The following is a 20,627-nucleotide window of genomic DNA, read 5'->3' on the forward strand; positions in this document are numbered from 1 at the left end:
CAAATTTTGCTAGTCAAATTTGATATTTAAAAGTTTGATATCATGCAGCAGCAACATTTCTCAGCTGCTAGGTTGGGTGTGTGTAACTAGTCATCTTATTTTACTTGGAATATGCTGTGCTTAGTCAGTCAGCCGTGTCTGACTGTTTGTGACACCGTGAACTGTAGGTATCAGACTTCTCTGTCCAAGGGGATTCTCCAGGCAAGAATACTGGAGTGGGTTGCCAAACACTCCTCCAGGGGATCTTTCCAACTCAGGGATCGAACCCAGGTCTCCCACATAGCAGACAGATTCTTCACTGTATGAGCCACCAGGGAAGCCCTGCACATAGATGCCAAATAGCAAAATCCTTGCTCTTTACTGAGGTGCAGATGGGAAAATGTTTGGGAGCTATTATGTGTGTGCATGTGTGTGTGCCCTTGTTGAAGATGATTTATGATGGAATTTTTCCACAGTTTGCCTTCTAAAGACCCAGAATCTGTTATTGCTTTCATTTCTGCTTGCAAAACAGACCAGTTTTTCTCCCAGACCCTCCCCTCTGTGATACAGAACCAAGGCAGCTGACACGCAGCGCTGACGTTGTTTCCCTGAGGTCTTCCTTCAACGCCCCGGTGCAGTCTGTACATCTCACACCTCCTGAGACACCACAGGCAGCACATTCAGCATTTCCCTTAAAACAGAGCACAGAACACCATCCTTCCAACCTCGAAGATTAGTTTCCTCATCAGACTAAACACACCACCAAGCCAGGGCCCTGTATTTTATGGGGTCATTTCCTGAGGCTGGAAAAAGGATGGTGTGGACTTGTGCCCTTCAGGGTCAGCCTGAAACTGACCCTTTCTGCTCACATTTCTTGGCTAGGACAAGTCCCATGGCCCACTTAACTTCACAGAGGAGAGGGGCAGTCTTTCCTGGGCCTCCAAAAAAAGGGAGTTAATCACAGTGAACAACCCAAATGACTACCTGAGAAATTGCCTGATTAAGTGGTATTAGTGGTCATTTCCCTATGGCTGTAGCAAACAGCAGAGATGTATGGGAGACAGGTCAGTCCTCTCTCCATCTCTCTCCAACCTTGTCCTCTCTGAAAACAAATTCAGATGGTTGTAATGCAGTAGAGTGCACGGGTAAGTTATTAATAACATTCCAGGCCTTGGATTAGATAGTGGTTTGTATGTGTGTAAGGCATTTGCCTTCCTCTGCACTGAAGAAGCATGATGGCTCCTGTATCTTGGACAGCAAAGAGATATGCTGCTGGAGGCCCAGGAAGGACAGGAAGTAATGTCCTGAGCACCAGCAACTGATCCCCCAGAGCAGCCCCAGCAGCAGGGGTGGCGGAAATGAGGTATCGCAGGGTCAGTGGTCAGCCAGAGTGTGGGCAGTGGACAGTGCTGAGAGGAGTTGGGCTGGCACGGGTGTGCAATGGAGATGTAGAACATTGTAAGCAGGTGTACCCTGGGATTATGGGCTTCAAATGTGGCCAAGAAATCTAATAATGGGAGGGAATAAAAGCCAGAGGAATTTCAGTTTACTATGGATGCCAGTTGAGCTGAGTGGAACTCCCAGGCTGGTGGACCCCAGCAAGTTACACTGCTACCCTGAAAAGTGTGAACGATAATTGCACTGTGGTTATATATGAGATATCTCTGTTAATAAAATACAAACTTAGCTATGGGAAAGAGCCTTCATGTATGTAACTTACCCTCAATTTGCCCAGAAAAAGTGTTGTGTAAGTTTGTGTGTGAATATAGAGAGAGGGTACACATGATAAAGTAAATAGGGTGAAACACAAACAGCAGGTGGATCTAGGTAAAGGCTATATTTGTGTTTATGAACTGTTTTTATTTTTACAATATTCTGTAAATTTTCAATTATTTCTAACTCCAAATAAATACAAGAATGACACGACAGTGTGACATCACATAATTAGGGGTTGGAAAAAGGCCATAGCAAGACAGGAGAGTGTCCTTCAGCTTATCCAGGGGGTGGGGGTGTCAGGGACGGCTTCATGGTGAAGTTTCAGGAGAGAGTGGAAGGATGATGATTTGACAGAGGTGTGTGAGACCCTGGAGCATCTGACTGAGGTGGGAGCAGGACAGGCTGCAGGGGAGAACCGTGAGGTCCCGTCCATCCCCAGAGCCTGTTATGGAAGGGAGCCCTGTGTGAGTGTCACCTGTGTGCCCAGGAGTGCTGCCTCCTGCCCCTCCAGCCAGCCACACATTCCTTCTCCTTGCCTGGGCCTGAGGTTCTGCTGCTGCTAAGTCGCTTCAGTCATGTCCGACTCTGTTCGACCCCATAGACGGCAGCCCACCAGGCTCCCCCATCCCTGGGATTCTGCAGGCAGGAATACTGGAGTGGGTTGCCATTTCCTTCTCCAATGCATGAAAGTGAAGAGTGAAAGTGAAGTCGCTCAGTCGTGTCTGACTCCTAGCGACCACATGGACTGCAGCCCACCAGGCTCCTCTGTCCATGAGTTTTCCAGGCAAGAGTACTGGAGTGGGGTCCATTTCCTTCTCCAGGGCCTGAGGCTCAGGAAGCTTCAAGGAAGAATGCTCGAGGGTGCGGCCTGCAGCCCAAAGTAGGCTGGGATGGGCGGGGCCCATATGCTCAGCACTTTAAGTACCTCAGACCTCCCTGCAGACCCAGGAGCTCTGAGACTCCTCCTGGTTGGGCGCTCTCAGCTCCTGGCATCTGTGAGGAAGGAAGCAGAGAGCTAGCTCCCTGTGCTGAGTCTGAGACAGGATCCCAGTGTGTGGGGAGCCACAATGCCAGCTCAGGTCTGGTCCTGGCCTTAAGGATGGGGAGTTTGAGAGAAAGGAGACTGTGGCCCCTTAAGGATTTGAAGGGTTGACTGGGGTGGGGTCTGTTCCAGGAGGTCCAGACCGCCATAATCCCATCACTTTCCGTTTGAGTTTTCCTTACTCAGAGAGTTCAAAGAGAAAGGATGGAAGGGAGAGAAAGGATGAACCAGCCAATGACCTTGTGCATGTCCTTTCTACTTAGGGGACAGGAGTCAGGTTTTACTTCCTGCTGTTCCTGGCTGTGGCCACCAGAGGGCCGAGTGCAGGTAAGTCACTCAGGAGCAGCAGTTTCATCAGCTCAGATGTGCAGTGGAGCAGAGAGAGTAGAACCAGGTTGGATGCTGAAGTCCTGGACTAGAGGGGGAGTCATGGGGATGCAGAGAAGCCACACTTTGCAGCCAAATTGAGCTGTGGCCAGAGTGCTGATTGCTGGTGTCTCTGGATGTTTGGTCTGAAGCTAAGGCCTGTCCTGGGGCTCCATCTGTGCCTCTGTGCGGTTGAGGGGGCTCAGGGGAGCCATGGTGGTGAAGACTGGGCTTCCTTCTAGCTGCTCCTGCTCCTATGGCCTTGGCCTTGGGGTTCCCAGAGGGTGCTTGGTGGTCAGGGCTGTGTCCAGGGAACATCCTTCCCTAGTCTTCATCCTCACGATTCCATTTATCACAGTAGGCATAATGAGAGTTTTTGTGTTTAATTGGTTGTGGAGAAGAATGCAAGTGTTGAGTATGTACTAGATTGTGGTCAGCTATTCTTAGCGGAGAGAATCCTGACCTCAGGGGCCTCACAGCCTAGTGATGAGCCTGTGAGGTGGGAAGGGGCTAGGAGCTAATGGCCAGGAAGGCTGGTGTGAGCGGCATGAGACTGAGAATTATCCTCACATCCTCTAGCAGGGACACTTGCTGTTGAGAAGTTTTGGGAGGAGGAAACCTGTGCTCCTTACCTGTCTTTCCTTCCACGAAGCTGCAAGGAAATCAAAGAAAGTTGCCATAAAGCAGCTGGTGAGTAATAACCCAACTCAGCATCCTTTCCTTTTAACGACTTTTTAGCTAAACAGATCTTGGTCATGGAGATCAAGAGGGGGTGTGCCTACCACTCCTGTCTGCTCTGATTCCAGCTTCCAGCCTAGGAGATTTCTATTGGGAATTTTGAGGCTTTGGGGTCCAGCCTAGTTGTCAGAGACATGATCTTCTGAACACAGGGAGAAGGTGGTGTTTCTGGTGAGTCTTAGCATGATGGCTGTAGCTCCAGTGAGTGTAAGATTTTTCCCTGCTTGTAGGCTAAGAAGTTAGTTCTGCCCTAGTGTCATAGATTCTGGTAGAAAACATGAGCCTCCAGAGGCAGAGACATAGAGCTTTATTCCTCACAATCACAGAAGTAGCCAGAGCATCATCCTTTCCCTGTGCTGGTGTTCTGGGTCCCATCCCATCCCAGTGATGTGAAAGGGCCAGGAGATATCTTCCCATGTAGTTTGCCAAGTGGCTCATAAATTGGGTTCGTCAAACAAATGTAGGCCTTTTTGGATAAGACAGTTTATTTTCTCTGGGGCTGAGTACAAGGAAGAACTGTGCAGTTAGGAATCTGAATCTCATATAATGGGCAGTGACCATGCCTGCCCTTACCTCTGAGTTGAAGAGGCCACACCCTGATGTAGCCTTGAGATGTGGTCAGGTGTGATTTCTGGCCTCTTCTGGCCATAAGAAGGCTCTATCCCAAGGGAGATACCATCTCTGTCTCCTAGGATGTTCGCTCTACAAAGTCTTTGAATAGGTAGCGTGGAACAAAGGCAGTCAGTGTCCACAGAGAATTGTCCTCAACAAGCAGATATGTGTGGGAGCCTTCAGGATACATTTCTGACTTCCCAGAGTCTTTCTGGTTGTGAGTCTGAGATGGACCCTGTGCTCTCAGACAGAGGGTCTCTGACTGGTTCCTTCTGTAGATGGCCTGTATCACCTCCGCACTGAGAATGGTGTCGTCTACCAGACCTTCTGTGACATGACCTCTGGGGGTGGCGGCTGGACCCTGGTGGCCAGCGTCCATGAGAACAACATGCGTGGGAAATGCACGGTGGGCGATCGCTGGTCCAGTCAGCAGGGCAACAGGGCTGACTACCCAGAGGGCGACGGCAACTGGGCCAACTACAACACGTTTGGGTCTGCAGAGGCCGCCACCAGCGATGACTACAAGGTACTGAGCACCGGGTGGGAAAGGGTGGGAGCTGCTTGTGGCTGGAGCAGAGCATGTGGAAGGGAGGGTGGGAGATGGGGATGTGGCGGTGGGGCTGGAGAAGAATAAAGACGGAAGTCCATGTCTTGAATGACAAATTCCTCTCACCAAGGTTGTTTGTGTGGTGGGGTCTCGTCGTCTGCTGGAGGGAGGTGGGGTTCTGGGCACTGCTGGGCACCTGTTCCCTGGAGACCTGAGCTCTCAGCTGCACTGAGGACTGCGTGTGTGGGTCTTTGGCTGGTGGCACCTCCTGGGCTGGTCAGGCTGAGTGTGTGTCCCTCTGCAGAACCCTGGCTACTATGACATCCAGGCCCAGGACCTGGGCATCTGGCATGTGCCCAACAAGTCCCCCCTGCAGCAATGGAGGAAAAGCTCCCTGCTGAGGTACCACACCAACACTGGCTTCTTCCAGAGACTGGGGCATAATCTGTTTGGACTCTACCAGGTACCTGGCGCTGCTGCCTGGGGGTGGGGGCACTACCTTTGGTGAGCTGAGAGTCAGGTGTTTGGGATGGGGAGTAAGTCTGCTCTGTCCATATCACTAAGGGCCTCTGCTTGGCTTTCTACTACCTCTGTGTAACTATGAACTAGTGTGCCGCCTCTTTCAGAGGAACTGTGAGCCAGGCAGGGGAAGAAGCCTAGGCGAGAGGATTGGGGCGGGTAGAGAGTGAAAACATAGGGGTCTTGAGGCTGGTTAGGGTCCTAGCTATGGGTGGCAAGGGGGAAATACACCAGTATTATTCATACTGATTCCTGAATAATGCCACATGAGGGTATAAAGCCTTTACTGCCCAGAATGGCAGTGTCTGTGTTGTCTTCCACAATCTATATTTTGGGTCCCTGCAGAAATACCCAGTGAAATATGGAGCAGGGAATTGCTGGACTGACAACGGCCCAGCCATTCCTGTTGAGTATGACTTTGGTGATGCTGAGAAAGCTGCATCTTATTACTCACCAAATGGTCAGCGTGAGTATCTGCTTCCAAAGCCCAGTCGTTAACCCTTCTCTGCACTCTCCGGGAAAGTGTAAATAAGAAAAGTTCATGATCCTTCAGTTCAGTCACTCAGTCGTGTCCGACTCTTTGCGACCCCATGAATTGCAGCACGCCAGGCCTCCCTGTCCATCATCAATTCCCGGAGTTCACTCAAACTCATGTCCATCGAGTCTGTGATGCCATACAGCCATCTCATCCTCTGTTGTCCCCTTCTCCTCCTGCCCCCAGTCCCTCCCAGCATCAGAGTCTTTTCCAATGAGTCAACTCTTCGCATGAGGTGGCCAAAGTACTGGAGTTTCAGCTTTAGCATCATTCCTTCCAAAGAACACCCAGGACTGATCTCCTGTAACCCTAATGATCCTTAGCATTTATTAAAAATGTTCAATATGCCAAGCTGTTTTCTAGGAATGTGACATGGATTTTTGTTATGTAACCATCATGAAAAAACTATATGCTCAGGCTTCTTAACTAATAACCCTGTTTGATTCTTTTTCCCCCTTAGTTTATTTATTTTTAATTTACCCTTAGTTTATTTATTTATTTTAAACCAATACCATATTGTGTTGGTTTCTGCCATACATCAACATGAATCAACCATAGGTATACATATGTCCCCTCCCTCTTGAACCTCCCACCCCATTCTACCCCTCTAGGATGTCACAGAGCCCTGGTTTGAGTTTCCTGAGTCACTCTAAGAATCTTACAGTAGTTAAGAGCTCATTAATGTGCACAGGTGAGAACAACTTGCAAAGTAATGAGAAAAATTTGTTTTTGTTATGATGGATAGCTATTATTGTAAGAAGACCTTTTAAGCATGATAAAGCCACAGAACTTGTCTTTGGTGGGAAAATAAGAGTCATTTTACTTTAAAGTCATGGTAATTGGATGAGAAGTGTGCCAGCAGAGACCGATGGCTGCTTCTGATCATTGCTTATTCCTGCCGAACCTCTGGAGGTCTTCTTGCTGATCTGTCAGTGGATCTCATTTCTCCTATGAGCCTTAGACAGACAAGTGACTTTTGTGAGCCTGAGCCTTGGTCTTCTTGCCCCAGATGGAGGGAGGGTCTCTTTCCTTTTTAAGGCCAGGGTGCAGCAGCCACTGTCGAAAAGTGCTGGGCTCTTTGCCCACAGATTGGCTGTAAGCTGACCTGTTGATTTAGGGAATTCCTGGGCTGGTCAAAGGGAAGATATTTCCAGTTCGTCCTTTGAATCCTTGGCCTTTTCTCTGCCTCTTCTTTTCCAGGAGAATTTGTTGCAGGATTTGTCCAGTTCAGGGTGTTTAACAATGAGAGGGCAGCCCATGCCCTGTGTGCTGGGATGAGAGTCACTGGCTGTAACACTGAGCACGTGAGTTTGGGGAAGATCCCTGGCTTGTCTGGGCGAGTGTATGTGTGTGTATGTTTGTGTTGTGTGTGTACCTGTCTGGGGTGTTTGATGTGGCTTGCATTTTACTCTTTTCTGGCATTGTGTAGACATATTTTTAAAATTGTAGCTATTATTTTTTAATTGAGATTCAAGTGATCTATAACATTATATTAGTTTCTGATATACAGAATAGTGATTCTATATTTTTATATATTATGAAATGATCACTGTAACAAGTCTAGCCACCACCCAGCACTACTCACAGTTGCAAACTCTTTTTTCTTGTGATGAGAAGTTTTAACATCTACTTTCTGAGTAACTTTTCAATGTATAGTATAGTCTTATGACTAGTGTCACCATACTGTACCTTACACCCCCAGGACTTACTTTATACATGAAATTCTGGAACATCACTGATGGTCCAGTGATTAGAACTCTGGAACTCCACTGTTGTTGTTGCTCAGTTGCTAAGTCATGTCCCTCTCTTTGTGACCCCATGAAGTGCAGCATGCCAGGCTTCCCTGTCCTTCACTGTGTCTCAGAGTTTGCTCAAGTTCATGTCCATTGAGTCAGTGGTGCCATCCAACCAGCTCATCCTCTGTTGACCCCTTCTCCTCTTGCCCTCAATCTTTACCAGCATCAGGGTCTTTCCCAGTGAGTCAGGTCTTTGCATTAGGTGGCCAAAGTATTGGAGCTTCAGCTTCAGCACCAATCCTTTCAATGAAAATTCAGGGTTGATTGCCTTTAGGACTGAGTGCTTTGCTCTCCTTACTGTCCAAGGGACTCTCACAAGTCATCTCCAGCATCACAGTTCAAAAGCATCAATTCTTTGCTTCTCAGCCTTGTTTATAGTACAACTCTCACATCCATAAATGACTACTGGAAAAACCACAGCTTTGACTACAGGGACCTTTGTCGGCAAAGCGATCCTCTGCTTTTTAACACACTGTCTATGTTTGTCATAGGTTTTCTTCCAAGGAGCAAGCGTCTTTTAATTTTGTGGCTGCCGTCACTGTCTGTAGTGATTATGGAGTCCAAGAAAATGAAATCTGACATTGTTTCCACATTTTCCCTTCTATTTGCCATCAAGTGGTAGGATCAGATGCCATGGTCTTTGTTTTCTGAATGTTGAGTTTTAAGCCAGTTTTTCCACTCTCTTTTTTCCCCTTCATCAAGAGGCTCTTTAGTTCCTCTTCACTTTCTGCCATTAAAGTCATATCAACTGTATATCTGAGTTTGTTGACATTTCTTCTGGCAATATTGATTCCAGCTTGTGCTTTATCCAGGCTTGCATTTTGCATGATGTATTGTGTGTATAACTTAAATAAGCAGGGTGACAACATACAGCCTTGATGTACCTCTTACCCAATTTTGAACCATTCCATCATTCCATGTCCAGTTCTAACTGTGGCTTTTTGCCCTGCATGCAGGTTTCTCAGGAGGCAGGTAAGGTGGTCTGGTATTCCCATTTCATTAAGAATATTTCACAGTTTGTTGTGATCCACAGTAAAGGCTTTAGCATAGTCAATGAAGCAGCATAGATTTTTTTTTTTTAAATTGCCTTGCTTTCTATGATCCAGCGTATGTTGGCAATTATCTCTGCTTCTTCTGCCTTCTCTAAACCCAGCTTGTACATCTCTGGAAGTTCTCAGTTCTCATACTGCTGAAGCCTAAGTTGAAGGATTTTGAGCATATCTTGCTGGCATGTGAAATGAATGTAATTGTATGGTAATTTGAACATTCTTTGGCACTGCCTTTCTCTGGGATTCGAATGAAAACTCACCTTTTCAGTCGTGTGGCCACTGCTGAATTTTCCAAATTTGCTGGCATAATGAGTGCAGCATTGTAACAGCATCATCTTTTAGGATATGAAATAGGTCAGTAGGAATTCCATCACCTCCAACTTTGTCTGTAGTGATGCTTCCTAAGCCCCTTAAGGCTTTCTTATCTCTCGTTGCTATTCTTTGGAACTCCGCATTCAAATGGGTATATCTTCCCTTTTCTCCTTTGCCTTTTGCTTCTCTTCTCTTCTCAGCTATTTGAAAGGGCTCCTCAGACAACCATTTTGCCTTTGCATTTCTTTTTCTTTGGGATGGTTTTGGTCACCACTTCTGGTAAAGGTTACGAACCTCCATCCATAGTTCTTCAGGCACTCTATCAGATCTAATTCCTTGAATTTGTTTGTCACTTCTGCTGTATAATCATAAAGGATTTGATTTAGGTCATACCTGAATGGCCTAGTGGTTTTCCCTACTTGTTCAATTTGAGCCTGAATTTTGCAATAAGGAGCTCATGATCTGATCATGATCAGCGCCATGTCTTGTTTTTGCTGAGTGTATAGAGCTTCTCCACCTTTGGCTGAAAAGAATATAATCAATCTGATTTTGGTACTGACCATCGGGTGATGTCCACGTGCAGAGTTGTCTCTTGTGTTGTTGGAAGAGAGTGTTTGCTATGATGAGTGTGCTCCCTCGGGAAAACTCTGTTAGCCTTTGCCCTGCTTCATTTTGTACTCCAAAGCCAAACTTGCCTATTATTGCAGGTATCTCTTGACTTCCTACGTTTGCATTCCAGTCCCCATGATGAAAAAGACATCTTTTTTTGGTTTTAGTTTTAAGAAGTCTTGTAGGTCTTCATAGAATCATTCAACTTCAGCTTCTTCTTAATGGTTTGGAGATAGATGTGGATTGCTGTGATGCTGAATGATTTGCCTCAGAAATGAAATGAGATCATTCTGTCATTTTTGAGACTGCACCTAAGTACTGCATTTCAGACTCTTTTGTTTACTCTGAGGTCTACTCCATTTCTTCTAAGGGATTCTTACCCACAGTAGTAGATATAATGATCATCTAAATTAAATTCTCCTATTCCCGTCCATTTTAGTTCACTGATTCCTAAAATGTCCATGTTCACTCTTGTCATCTCCTGTTTGACCACATGGACCTAACATTTCAGCTTCCTATGCAATATTGTTCTTTACAGCATTGAGCTTTGCCTTCACCACCATGTACAACCACAACTGGGCATCATTTCCGCTTTGGCTCAGCCTCTTCATTCTTTCTGGAGGTATTTTCCATCTTCTCAATAGTATATTGGCCAGCTTCCGATCTGGGGGGGTTCATCTTTCCGTGTTATGTCTTTTTTCCTTTTCATACTGCTCATGGTGTTCTCAAGGCAAGAATACTGAAGTGGTTTGCCATTCCCTTCTCCAGTGGACCACGTTTTTCAGGCCCTAATTAGCAGGGACGTGCGCTTTAGCCCCTCAGTGTAGCTGGATGACATGCTTAGTGCCCTGGCCGTCCTACTGCTAGTGCACATTGAACGTTTAAACCTTCACGGGCCATCAGACGTCGGTCAGTACGTGGCTAGGGGTTGAGGCAAAGGACCTTCTGAAGTGGTTGGGAAGTGGGTCCAGAGAAGGCGGAGCTGATGCTGGAGGACTCCCAGGAGCAGGGGGCACTTGCCTTCAACACTGCCGCTGGCCACCCGGGAGCCGATCTGCCACCCTGGAGCCAAGAGTCCACCATGGAGCTGATCTGCTGCCTGCATCTTCTTATTTATATTCCTGATGGTTTGAAGATCAATTTCCCACTGTCGGGGGCCCAACTGGATCCCTAGTTGGGGAGCTGAGATCTGTTATATGCGTGGCATGAACAAGAAAAATGAACTGAAAGTTTATTCCTTTTGACCACTGGACATAATTTACTGTTTTGAAGTTCAATTTATGTATATTCTCATATATGATTAGCATTTTTATGTTGTGTTTAAGAAATATTTCTGTTTGTTGAGGTCACAAAGACATTCTCAAATATTCTTAGTCAATTCTAGAAGCTTTAGGTGTTTGTTGTTTTTCCAGTCTTGTAGAAGAGAACACCATAGGCGTGTTGGCTGGAGACTGTCTTTGATGGGTATTTTGTGACTGGAGGGGCAAGAAGAAGAGGGTGTCAGGAATATAGGGGGGAGAACATTCACTTAGGCCTTTTTCATTTCTTGCCTGTCAGTCTAAGATATGTGACCCTGAAGGACGTCTTCACTTCCCCCCTCAAATATGTCTGCCCATTTGTCAGTCAAAGTGAGACAACTGTGTCCTCATGAAAGAGCCCTTAGGTTACAATTCTGAGGATAAAGCAGGTGTGGGCCCTGGGAGTGGGGTTGGACGTGTCGCCCCCACATTGGCTTCCATGGAGCCTTATCTTGTTCATTAGTGCTCATTTGCATGTACCCTTGCAAGCACTGATTCCATAAAAATACATGATAGAGCACCCACAAAGTGCTCGATAGTAGACATGCACAGCTGACAGTCATTTTAAGGAAATCAGACTGAATGGGATGAAGACATAAGTGCACGGTTGCAATGTGGTGTCACCTGTGATAGCAACATAAACAAGGGGCCTGGGGAACAAAATGTAGGAGCTTCTACCTCTAATGATGGCACATAGCTGATTCTCCGAGTTGGGGACATTTTTGTTGAATCTCAAAAGCTGTGTGTAGAGCTCAGCAAGTAACAAGGGCAGAAAGATGCCTGTCTAGCATGAGTGACTAACATTTTCAGAATCACTGGTGTTTGAGAGACCAATGGGGGTGTTGAAGGGCCCTTGAGCTGTTGTTTGCTTTTGGAGCATCTTGTGCATTTTGGTAGAAGCAGGAGCCGAAGCTGGAAATACCTACAGGAAGCAGGGTAAGCAGGGATTTTTCCATTCTGTCCAGGATGTAGATTTCATGTTGTAGAAGATGTGACTCTTCAGAGGATTTTGAACAGAGGAGTGACCTGATCAGCTTTGATGTTTCTATAATGATGTATAGCCAGGTGGAGGACATGGATCCAAGAGCAGGGAAATTAGGGGCAGGGAGGTAATGAGGCAGGTGTAAAGATGCAGATGTGAAATGCTGAGGACCTGAGCCAGGGTGTTCAAGGCCAATAAGAGAGAGAATTAGTTTTGTTTTGCTCAACTGGCCTGTTAGATCTAGAGATATGTAGATGGAGACATGTGGCTGCAGTTGCCTATGGGGTTTCAAGCTCAGAAAATATGGACCTGACTTCCGAGATTTAGGAGTTTCTTGACAATGTATGATTATGCTGATACTAGCAAAAGTCACGGGAGAAGGTGAGCCATCATCAGGAGACTGGTGTGGCCAGAACCGTGGGGAATAGCATTTGGGGGAATCAGTTGAGGGAAAAGGGTGAGGTAAAAGGCCTGAGAATAAAGATGAAGCAAGGTAGAAAGTAATTCAGGAAAGAACATGATTTCAGAGTCCACTGGAGGGAGGATTTCTGGCAGCGGAGTGGTCAAGGCCAAGTAGGAGGAGGACCAAATATTCCAGGGGATTTAGATTAAGATCTCCGTGGTGTCCACAGCCAACCCCTCACTGTGTCTTCTCCCTGCCCCCCAGCACTGCATCGGTGGAGGAGGATTCTTCCCAGAGGGCGATCCCGTGCAGTGTGGGGATTTCTCTTCCTTTGACTGGGATGGATACGGAACTCACCGGGGTTACAGCTCCAGCCGGGAGATCACTGAGGCGGCTGTGCTCCTGTTCTACCGCTGAGACCTGAGTGTATGAGACGTGGAACCCAGCTCCTAAGCCCAGAAACTCAGAGATGGAAAAATGTTTCCGTTTTCTCCAACAAGGAAAGGAGAATAAATTACATCATTTGTGACTCTTAAGTTTTTTAAATTCTTTTTACAAATTGACTGACACCTGGAAGATGTATTAAAATAATGCTTCTTATTCTGGTGACTTTTGATTTACTTTCTGAGTTGGGAACTTCTAGTCTCAGGTCCCAGAACACAAGTTTGCCCCTCTTTCTAGGCAAATCCTGAGTAAGACTGAGGAGCAAGGGAAAGTTTTCTCATTAGTTTTTCCTACCATATTGTTATTGGCTAGTCAAATCAAGCTCTCAAAGGAAACATAATGAAGAAAATGTGACTATTATTTAGATTCTGTAGGAAAAAGTTGGGTAGTTGAGACTACCCATTTCCTTGATTTCTGTAGCTTTGACAGTTAAGACATTGTCCCTAAAATGATTCTAGTATGAATTGCATTGTGTGTTTGTTGGGGAGGGTTGTCTCAGCTCCAAGATATGCTCTGATAACTAGGTGGAGGTCCTACAATTAAACTCAATGTTGACCCAATCTACTATGTGAAATCCCCAGATCCCACATGTGAATGGCTCAGTCCTATACTTCTGCCCCTTGAATCCCCTACTTCAGACACCAGTTGCAAGTCTGGAAGGACCAGCTATATATTTGAGGGTCCAGTGAATCCCTTCTTTGGTTCAACTAATTTGTTAGAGTGGCTCAGAGAACTCAGAAACAACTGGTGATTGATTTATTATAAAAAGATAAAAATTGGGAACTGCCCTATGTAAGAGATGCTTAGCGTACAGTATAGGGGCAGTGTAAGGAGATTCCATGCCCTCTCAGCCTATCACCAACCCTGATTCTCCCATCTGTTCCCCAATCCAGAAACCCTCTGAACCCACTTCTTTGGGTTTCTTTCCTTTTTCTTTTTTAACAAAGAATTCATTACATAGGCATGATTGATTTAATCATTTACCAGGGCAATTGTTTCCATCTCCAGCCATTTTTCCCTCCAGGAGGGTCAGGGTTTGCGGTACTAATAGTTCTAACCCTTTAATCATGTGGTTAGTCACCTGGCAACCAGCCTACCTCCTTAGGTGTGATCCAAAAGTTACTTCATTCTCATAACACAAGAAACCTTTTTTTTTGTTTGTTTGTTTTTTGCTTTTTTGCTCTGATCACTTAAGAAATCCAAGAGTTTTAGGAACTCAGTGCCAGAAACAGAATGAAAACAAAATTGATACTTAGTGTAAAGCAGTATCACACTCCCCAAGGATGTGAATGGCAGGATCTGGGCACCCGTCTTGAGTTGCTTACTCAACAGCAGGGCTACACATTGAATTAGGTCTCAGTGCATCATCTGTACAATGTGAATTCGATGACAACAGCTCTGGCTATGAGCAGAGTGCAGACATTTTATTCTACTTTGTTCAAAAGGCAAATCTGATCATAGCTTTCCTCAACTCCCATCACTGTACTCTTTCTCCATTGCTCCTTGTGGATTAGGAGCAAATAGGGTGGGAGATGGAGGAGATGCAGGTGCTATTGTCTCTCAGGAGGACTGCCAGATTTGGCAAATAAAAATATAGGAGACTCTCCTACAGTTTATTTCAGATAAAGAATGAATAATGTTTTTAGTATAAATGTGTCTCCCACAATATTTACCTGGTGACCCTACCCCTAGCGAACACCTGGGAACATTTGGAGACATTTTCATGCCTGGGAGGTGATGTTGTGGGGCTGGAATGTCACTGGATAGAGGCCATGGCTGCTGGGAAACACCATCCATTGCACAGCACCCCTCCCTCAAATGGAGAGTGATGTGATCTGCAATGTCAGTAGTGTGTTTGAGAAACCCTGGACACAGGACTTGCTTTATTTGTAGAGTATTGACATTCTGCATTTCTGAACATTTGTAGCTGAGGGCAAAAAGAAAAATTTAAGAAAATGTGTTTAATTTAAACATTTCACAAAAATCTATTTTATTATCGGCCTCAAGTATTTAATAATTTTATGCATTCAAGTTGATGAAATGGAAATTCATATTCTAAGAGAAGTCAAGAAAATTTAAGCATAAAAATTTCTCCACCCCTTGGCCTCCTTGGTCTCCTCTCCTGTGCCTTGTGTATCTGCCTTATGCATCCACCAAGCCTCTGTATTGGCAGAAATACTTGCTCAGTCATCAAGAGCACCATTCTCCTAGCACCAAGGCAACTCCTTAATAGGCAACATTCCTTCTTGAACTCATAAGAGGTCACCATGGCCCATCATTTTGTACTTAGAGATGAGGATTTTATAGACTCTGTACATCGTTTAATGTACAGCCGTCTATCTCATAAACCTAGATAGGACTTCCCTGGTGGGCCAGTGGTAAAGAATCTGCCAGCCAGTGCAGAGGACATGGGTTTGATCCCTGCTCCAGGAAGATTTCACTTGCTGTGGGGCAATTAAGCCACGTGCCACGACTACTGAGCCCAAGCTATGGAGCCTTGAGCTGTACCTTCTGAGCCTGAGTGCCACAACTACTGAAGCCCGTGTGCTCCAGAGCCAAGGCTGCACAACGCGAGCGGCCACCACAGTGAGAAGCCTGTGCACCACCACTGGAGAGCAGCCCCCACTCCCTGCGGCTGGAGCAGGCCTGCGAGCAGCAGCCAGGGCCCAGCACAGCCAGAACACGTAACAAATGAAAAGAGAAACCCACATAACTGGGCGTGGGCCTCTAAGTGGGAGAACAGTCCTTGGAGCTTTTTGAGAGGCTGTTCCTGGGTTACCATCCTCAGTTTAATTTGAATAAAACTCCATTTCTTTCATAGATCATCAAATTAATTTCTTCATTGACTGGAATGCGTAGGTGACTGGAGGACTGCAGCCTTGGCAACTAGATAGATAATTTCCATTTAGCTAGACAGCCAGTGTACTTAAAATTGTCCACACTTCTAAAATACAGCTCTTTTGTAGATTATCCTTTGTTGTGGTGACTGGGGATCAGGAGAGGGAGAACGAAGCCTACTGGTCACTGGGGAATTGTATCAAGACCCATCTTCTGATTTCTCTTCCTAGAGGTTTCTACATTTAGATAAACGTCCCACCCCTGAGAAAGTCCAAGTTTATGGCCTCCGACAGTAATGCTCTTCCTGTTTACCAGAAGACACGTCAGCTTCACACCAGACACACTGTCTAAATGAATCTCATTCCATTTGAACCAGAATTGTTGACTTTTGCAGAAACAGAAGTAATGGGATCCAACTGACATTTAGCTGGAATACCCAAATGAGTGCAGCTGATGCCTAATATCCAAGCAACATTCACTTGACTGTCAAGATCTTCGTATTCTTTTTGTTAAACTGATCCTCCAAATTCCGTCCCCTGAATCCCTCCCTAGCATGCAGCTGGACGACCCAGTCCTGTAATGCACTGCAAGTTATTCCTTGTCAGGTTGGATTTGGCACTGTACCAGGTCATGGGCTGGAACCCAGCAAGCCAGCCCTCACAGTCAAAACAGCCCTCACCGTCAAAGAGAGCTGAACCGTGGATCGCAGGTCCAGCAAAACCCAGGTAATGTCACAGCCAAGGTCTATTGGCTCTCTCTCGTAAGAAGATTGATTTTGCCATTTTCCTTTACTGTGTTAGTGAGAGAAGGTAGTACCACACTCAGATCCAAGCCTTGACACATCTGGTCTTCATTTTAATTCAAGTCCGCTCTCAGAGTGTTATCAGTGTTGCACTCTTCTGTGGTAGATCATACAGTATAGGTATTTGGTTCTAAGCTGCCAGGCACTTGACCCGTGTCTGTGTTAGATGTTGTTGAGAATGTTGTGTCAGTGCATGATTTGTTTTCCCATCCAGACAACCCCAAACCAGTCCTCCCTTGGAAATGTCTCTGGCAGATTTTCCAGTGTCACCTCATGACAGAGGAGTACACATCATTTACACACAGCTCGGAGTGTAGGTCTCAATGGCAAGACTGTGAGAAGAAGTCATCTGGTGTCTACTGAGGGCGAGCTGCAGCCACAGCTGAGGCCGTGGGCTTGTTAAGGGTTGGGCGGCAGCCATCTTGGCTGGAGGGTGAAGTGAAAGCCTTGTGGTTGCTCTTGGCTAAACCTGATTTGTATGGTAGTTGATCAGCCACAATTCATGTACAGTTGACCCTTGAACTATGTGTGGGTTGTGGGCCAACTCTCCTCACAGTCTAACATCTACATATAAATTATAGTTGATCATCTGTACCCATAGTACCTCCATATCTGAGGTTCCTCTGTGTTTGTGGCTAACATCTGCAGATTCAATGAGTCACAAATTGTGTAGTCTATATTATTTAATATTGGAAAAGAAAATCCATGTGTAAGTGGACCAGTCTAGTTCAAACCTGCTTGTTCCAGGGTCAATTGCATTTCCCTCCCTAGTATCTTCTCTTTTTTTCACCTCTTTATTAAATCTTTGTTCCTTATTAGCTCATTCCTGATTTTCCTTACTGCTCCTTTATTTTTCCCTATGGCTATGGCTTTTCCTGTGGTCATGTATGGATGTGAGAGTTGGACTGTGAAGAAGGCTGAGCACCGAAAAATTGATGCTTTTGAACTGTGGTGATGGAGAAGACTCTTGAGAGTCCCTTGGACTGCAAGGAGATCCAACCAGTCCATTCTGAAGGAGATCAGCCCTGGGACATCTTTGGAAGGAATGATGCTAAAGCTGAAACTCCAGTACTTTGGCCACCTCATGCGAAGAGTTGACTCATTGGAAAAGACTCTGATACTTGGAGGGATTGGAGGCAGGAGGAGAAGGGGACAGCAGAGGATGAGATGGCTGGATGGCATCACTGACTTGATGGACGTGAGTCTGGGTGAACTCTGGGAGTTGGTGATGGACAGGGAGCTCTGGCGTGCTGGGATTCATGGGGTCGCAGAGTCGGACATGACTGAGCAACTGAACTGAACTACTTATTTTTGTTACTTCTTGCCTTATTTCTCTCTCCTCATGTCAAGGTGTTGCTGAACCAAGATTGAGTCTTATGCCTTGTGTGCAGAAAAACCTGTCTACTGACACAGGGTTGTGGTGAAGGAAAGTGCAGCATTTACTGTAGGTGACAGCAACCATGACTTCATTTTCTAAGTCTGTCTCTTCCTATTTTGTAAATAAGTTTATTTGTATAATTTCTTTTTAGATTTCACATATAAGGGACATGATATTTCTCCTTCTCTGTCTGACTTACTTCACTCAGTATGACACTCTCTAGGTCCATTTTCAGCCATGTTGCTGAAAATGGCATTATTTCATTGTTTTTAATAGCTGAGTAATATTCCATTGTGTGTGTATGTATACTTATATATATATATAACATTTTATATATATATATATATATATATATCACACACACACACATATATATATGGTATATATATGGATCACATCTTCTTATCCATTCCTCTGTGGATGGACATTTATGTTTTTTCCATGTCTTTCCAACATTGTGTAGTCTTGGCTCCTTTATCGTAGATTAATTTAATCTGATTGATTAGATAGACTATAGGTGCATGATCTTATTTCTGGGTTTTCTATCCTGTTCCATTGAGCTATATTTCTATTTTTGTGCCAGTACCATATTGTTTTGATGACTGTAGCTTTGTAGTATAGTCTGAAATCGGGGAGCTTGATTCCTACAGTTCCATTGTTCCTTTTTCAAGATTTCTTTGGCTATTTGGAGTCTTACGTGTTTCCATATAAATTTTGAGACTTTTTTTCGTTCTAGTTCTGTGAAAACTGCCATTGGTAATTTAATAGGGGTTGCTTTGAATCTGTAGATTTCCTTGGGTAGTATAGTCATTTTGACAATATTCATTCTTCCTATCCATGATCATGGTGTATCTTTCCATCTGTTTGTGTCTTCTTTGAGTTTTTTCATCAGCATCTTATAGTTTTCAAAGCACAGGTTTTTGTCTCCTTAGGTAGGTTTATTCCTAGGTGTTTTATTCTTTTTGATGCAATGGTAAATGGAATTGCTTCTTGAATTTCTCTTTTTGATCTTTTGCTGTTAGTGTATAAAAATACAATAGATTTCTGTGTATTAATTTTGTAGCCTGCAACTTTACCAAATTCATTGATGAGCTCTAGTAGTTTTCTGGTATCTTTGGGATCTTCTATGCATAGTATCATGTCTTCTGTAAACATTGACAGTTCAACTTCTTCTTTTCCATTTTGGATTCCCTTTACTTCTTTTTCTTCTCTGATTGCTATAGCTAGACTTCCAAAACTGTGCTGAATAAAATGGTGAGAATGGACATCCTTGTCCTGTCTTGTCTTGTTCCTGATCTCAGAGGGAATGCTTTCAGCTTTTCACCACTGAGTATGATGCTAGCTCTAATTCAAGAAAATTAGAGATACTAAGGGAACATTTCATGCAAAGATGGGCTCAATAATGGACAGAAATGGTATGGACCTAACAGAAGCAAAAGATATTAAGAAGAGGTGGCAAGAATACAGAAGAAGAAGTATACAGAAAAGATCTTCATGACCCAGATAACCATGATGGTGTGATCACTCACCTAGACCCAGATATCCTGGAATGTGAAGTCAAGTGGGCCTTAGGAAGCATCACTATGAACAAAGCTAGTGGAGGTGATGGAATTCCAATTGAGCTATTTCAAATCCTAAAAGATGATGCTGTGAAAGTGTTGTACTCAATATGCCAGCAAATTAGGAAAACTCAGCAGTGGCTACAGGACTGGAAAAGGTCAGTTTTCACTCTAATCCCAAAGAAAGGCAATGCCAAAGAATATTCAAAGTACCACACAATTGCACCCATCTCACATGCTAGTAAAGTAATGCTCAAAATTCTCCAAGCCAGGCTTCAACAATACGTGAACCATGAACCTCCAGATGTTCAAGCTGGATTTAGAAAAGGCAGAGTAACTAGAGATCAAGTTGCCAATATGCGTTGGATCATTGAAAAAACAAGAGAGTTCCAGAAAAACATCTATTTCTGCTTTATTGACTATGCCAAAGCCTTTGACTGTGGATCATAATAAATTGTAGAAAATTCTTCAAGAGATGGGAATACCAGAGCACCTGACCTGCCTCTTGAGAAACCTGTATGTAGGTCAGGAATCAATAGTTAGAACTGGAAATGGAACAAAAGACTGGTTCCAAATAGGGAAAGGAATACATGAAGGCTGCATATTGTCACCCTGCTTATTTAACTTATGCAGAGTACATCATGAGAAATGCTGAGCTGGTTGAAGCACAAGCTAGAATCAAGGTTGCTGGGGGAAATATCAATAACCTCAGATATGCAGATGACATCACTCATGGCAGAAAGTGAAAAAGAGCCATAGAGCCTCTTGATGAAGGTGAAAGAGGAGAGTGAAAACGTTGGCTTAAAGCTCAACATTCAGAAAACTAAGATCATGGCATCCGGTCCCATCGCTTCATGGCAAATAGATGCAGAAACAGTGGAAACAGTGTCAGACTTTATTTTTTGGGCTCCAAAGTCACTGCAGATGGTGACTGCAGCCATGAAATTAAAAGACGCTTACTCCTTGGAAAAAAAGTTATGACCAACCTAGACAGCATACTAAAAAGCAGAGATGTTACTTTTCCAGCAAAGGTTCACCTAGTCAAGGCTATGGTTTTCCCAGTAGTCATGTATGGATGTGAGAGTTGGACTATAAAGAAAGCT

General features: G+C 44.8%; 1 protein-coding gene across 1 annotated transcript; it reads left to right on the plus strand.

The window, feature by feature from the left end:
- The first annotated feature begins 2,663 nt into the window (after positions 1-2,663).
- On the plus strand, positions 2,664-13,086 carry LOC139179909 (intelectin-1a-like). The gene is made up of 8 exons (XM_070780399.1): positions 2,664-2,774; positions 3,001-3,064; positions 3,683-3,793; positions 4,732-4,979; positions 5,305-5,463; positions 5,865-5,985; positions 7,255-7,358; positions 12,768-13,086. The coding sequence occupies exons 1-8, from the start codon at positions 2,763-2,765 to the stop codon at positions 12,918-12,920; spliced, it is 972 nt and encodes a 323-aa protein (XP_070636500.1). The 5' UTR covers positions 2,664-2,762; the 3' UTR covers positions 12,921-13,086.
- The last annotated feature ends 7,541 nt before the right edge of the window (positions 13,087-20,627 follow it).

Source organism: Bos indicus, chromosome 3, assembly GCF_029378745.1.
Source record: "Bos indicus isolate NIAB-ARS_2022 breed Sahiwal x Tharparkar chromosome 3, NIAB-ARS_B.indTharparkar_mat_pri_1.0, whole genome shotgun sequence".
NCBI lineage: Eukaryota > Metazoa > Chordata > Mammalia > Artiodactyla > Bovidae > Bos > Bos indicus.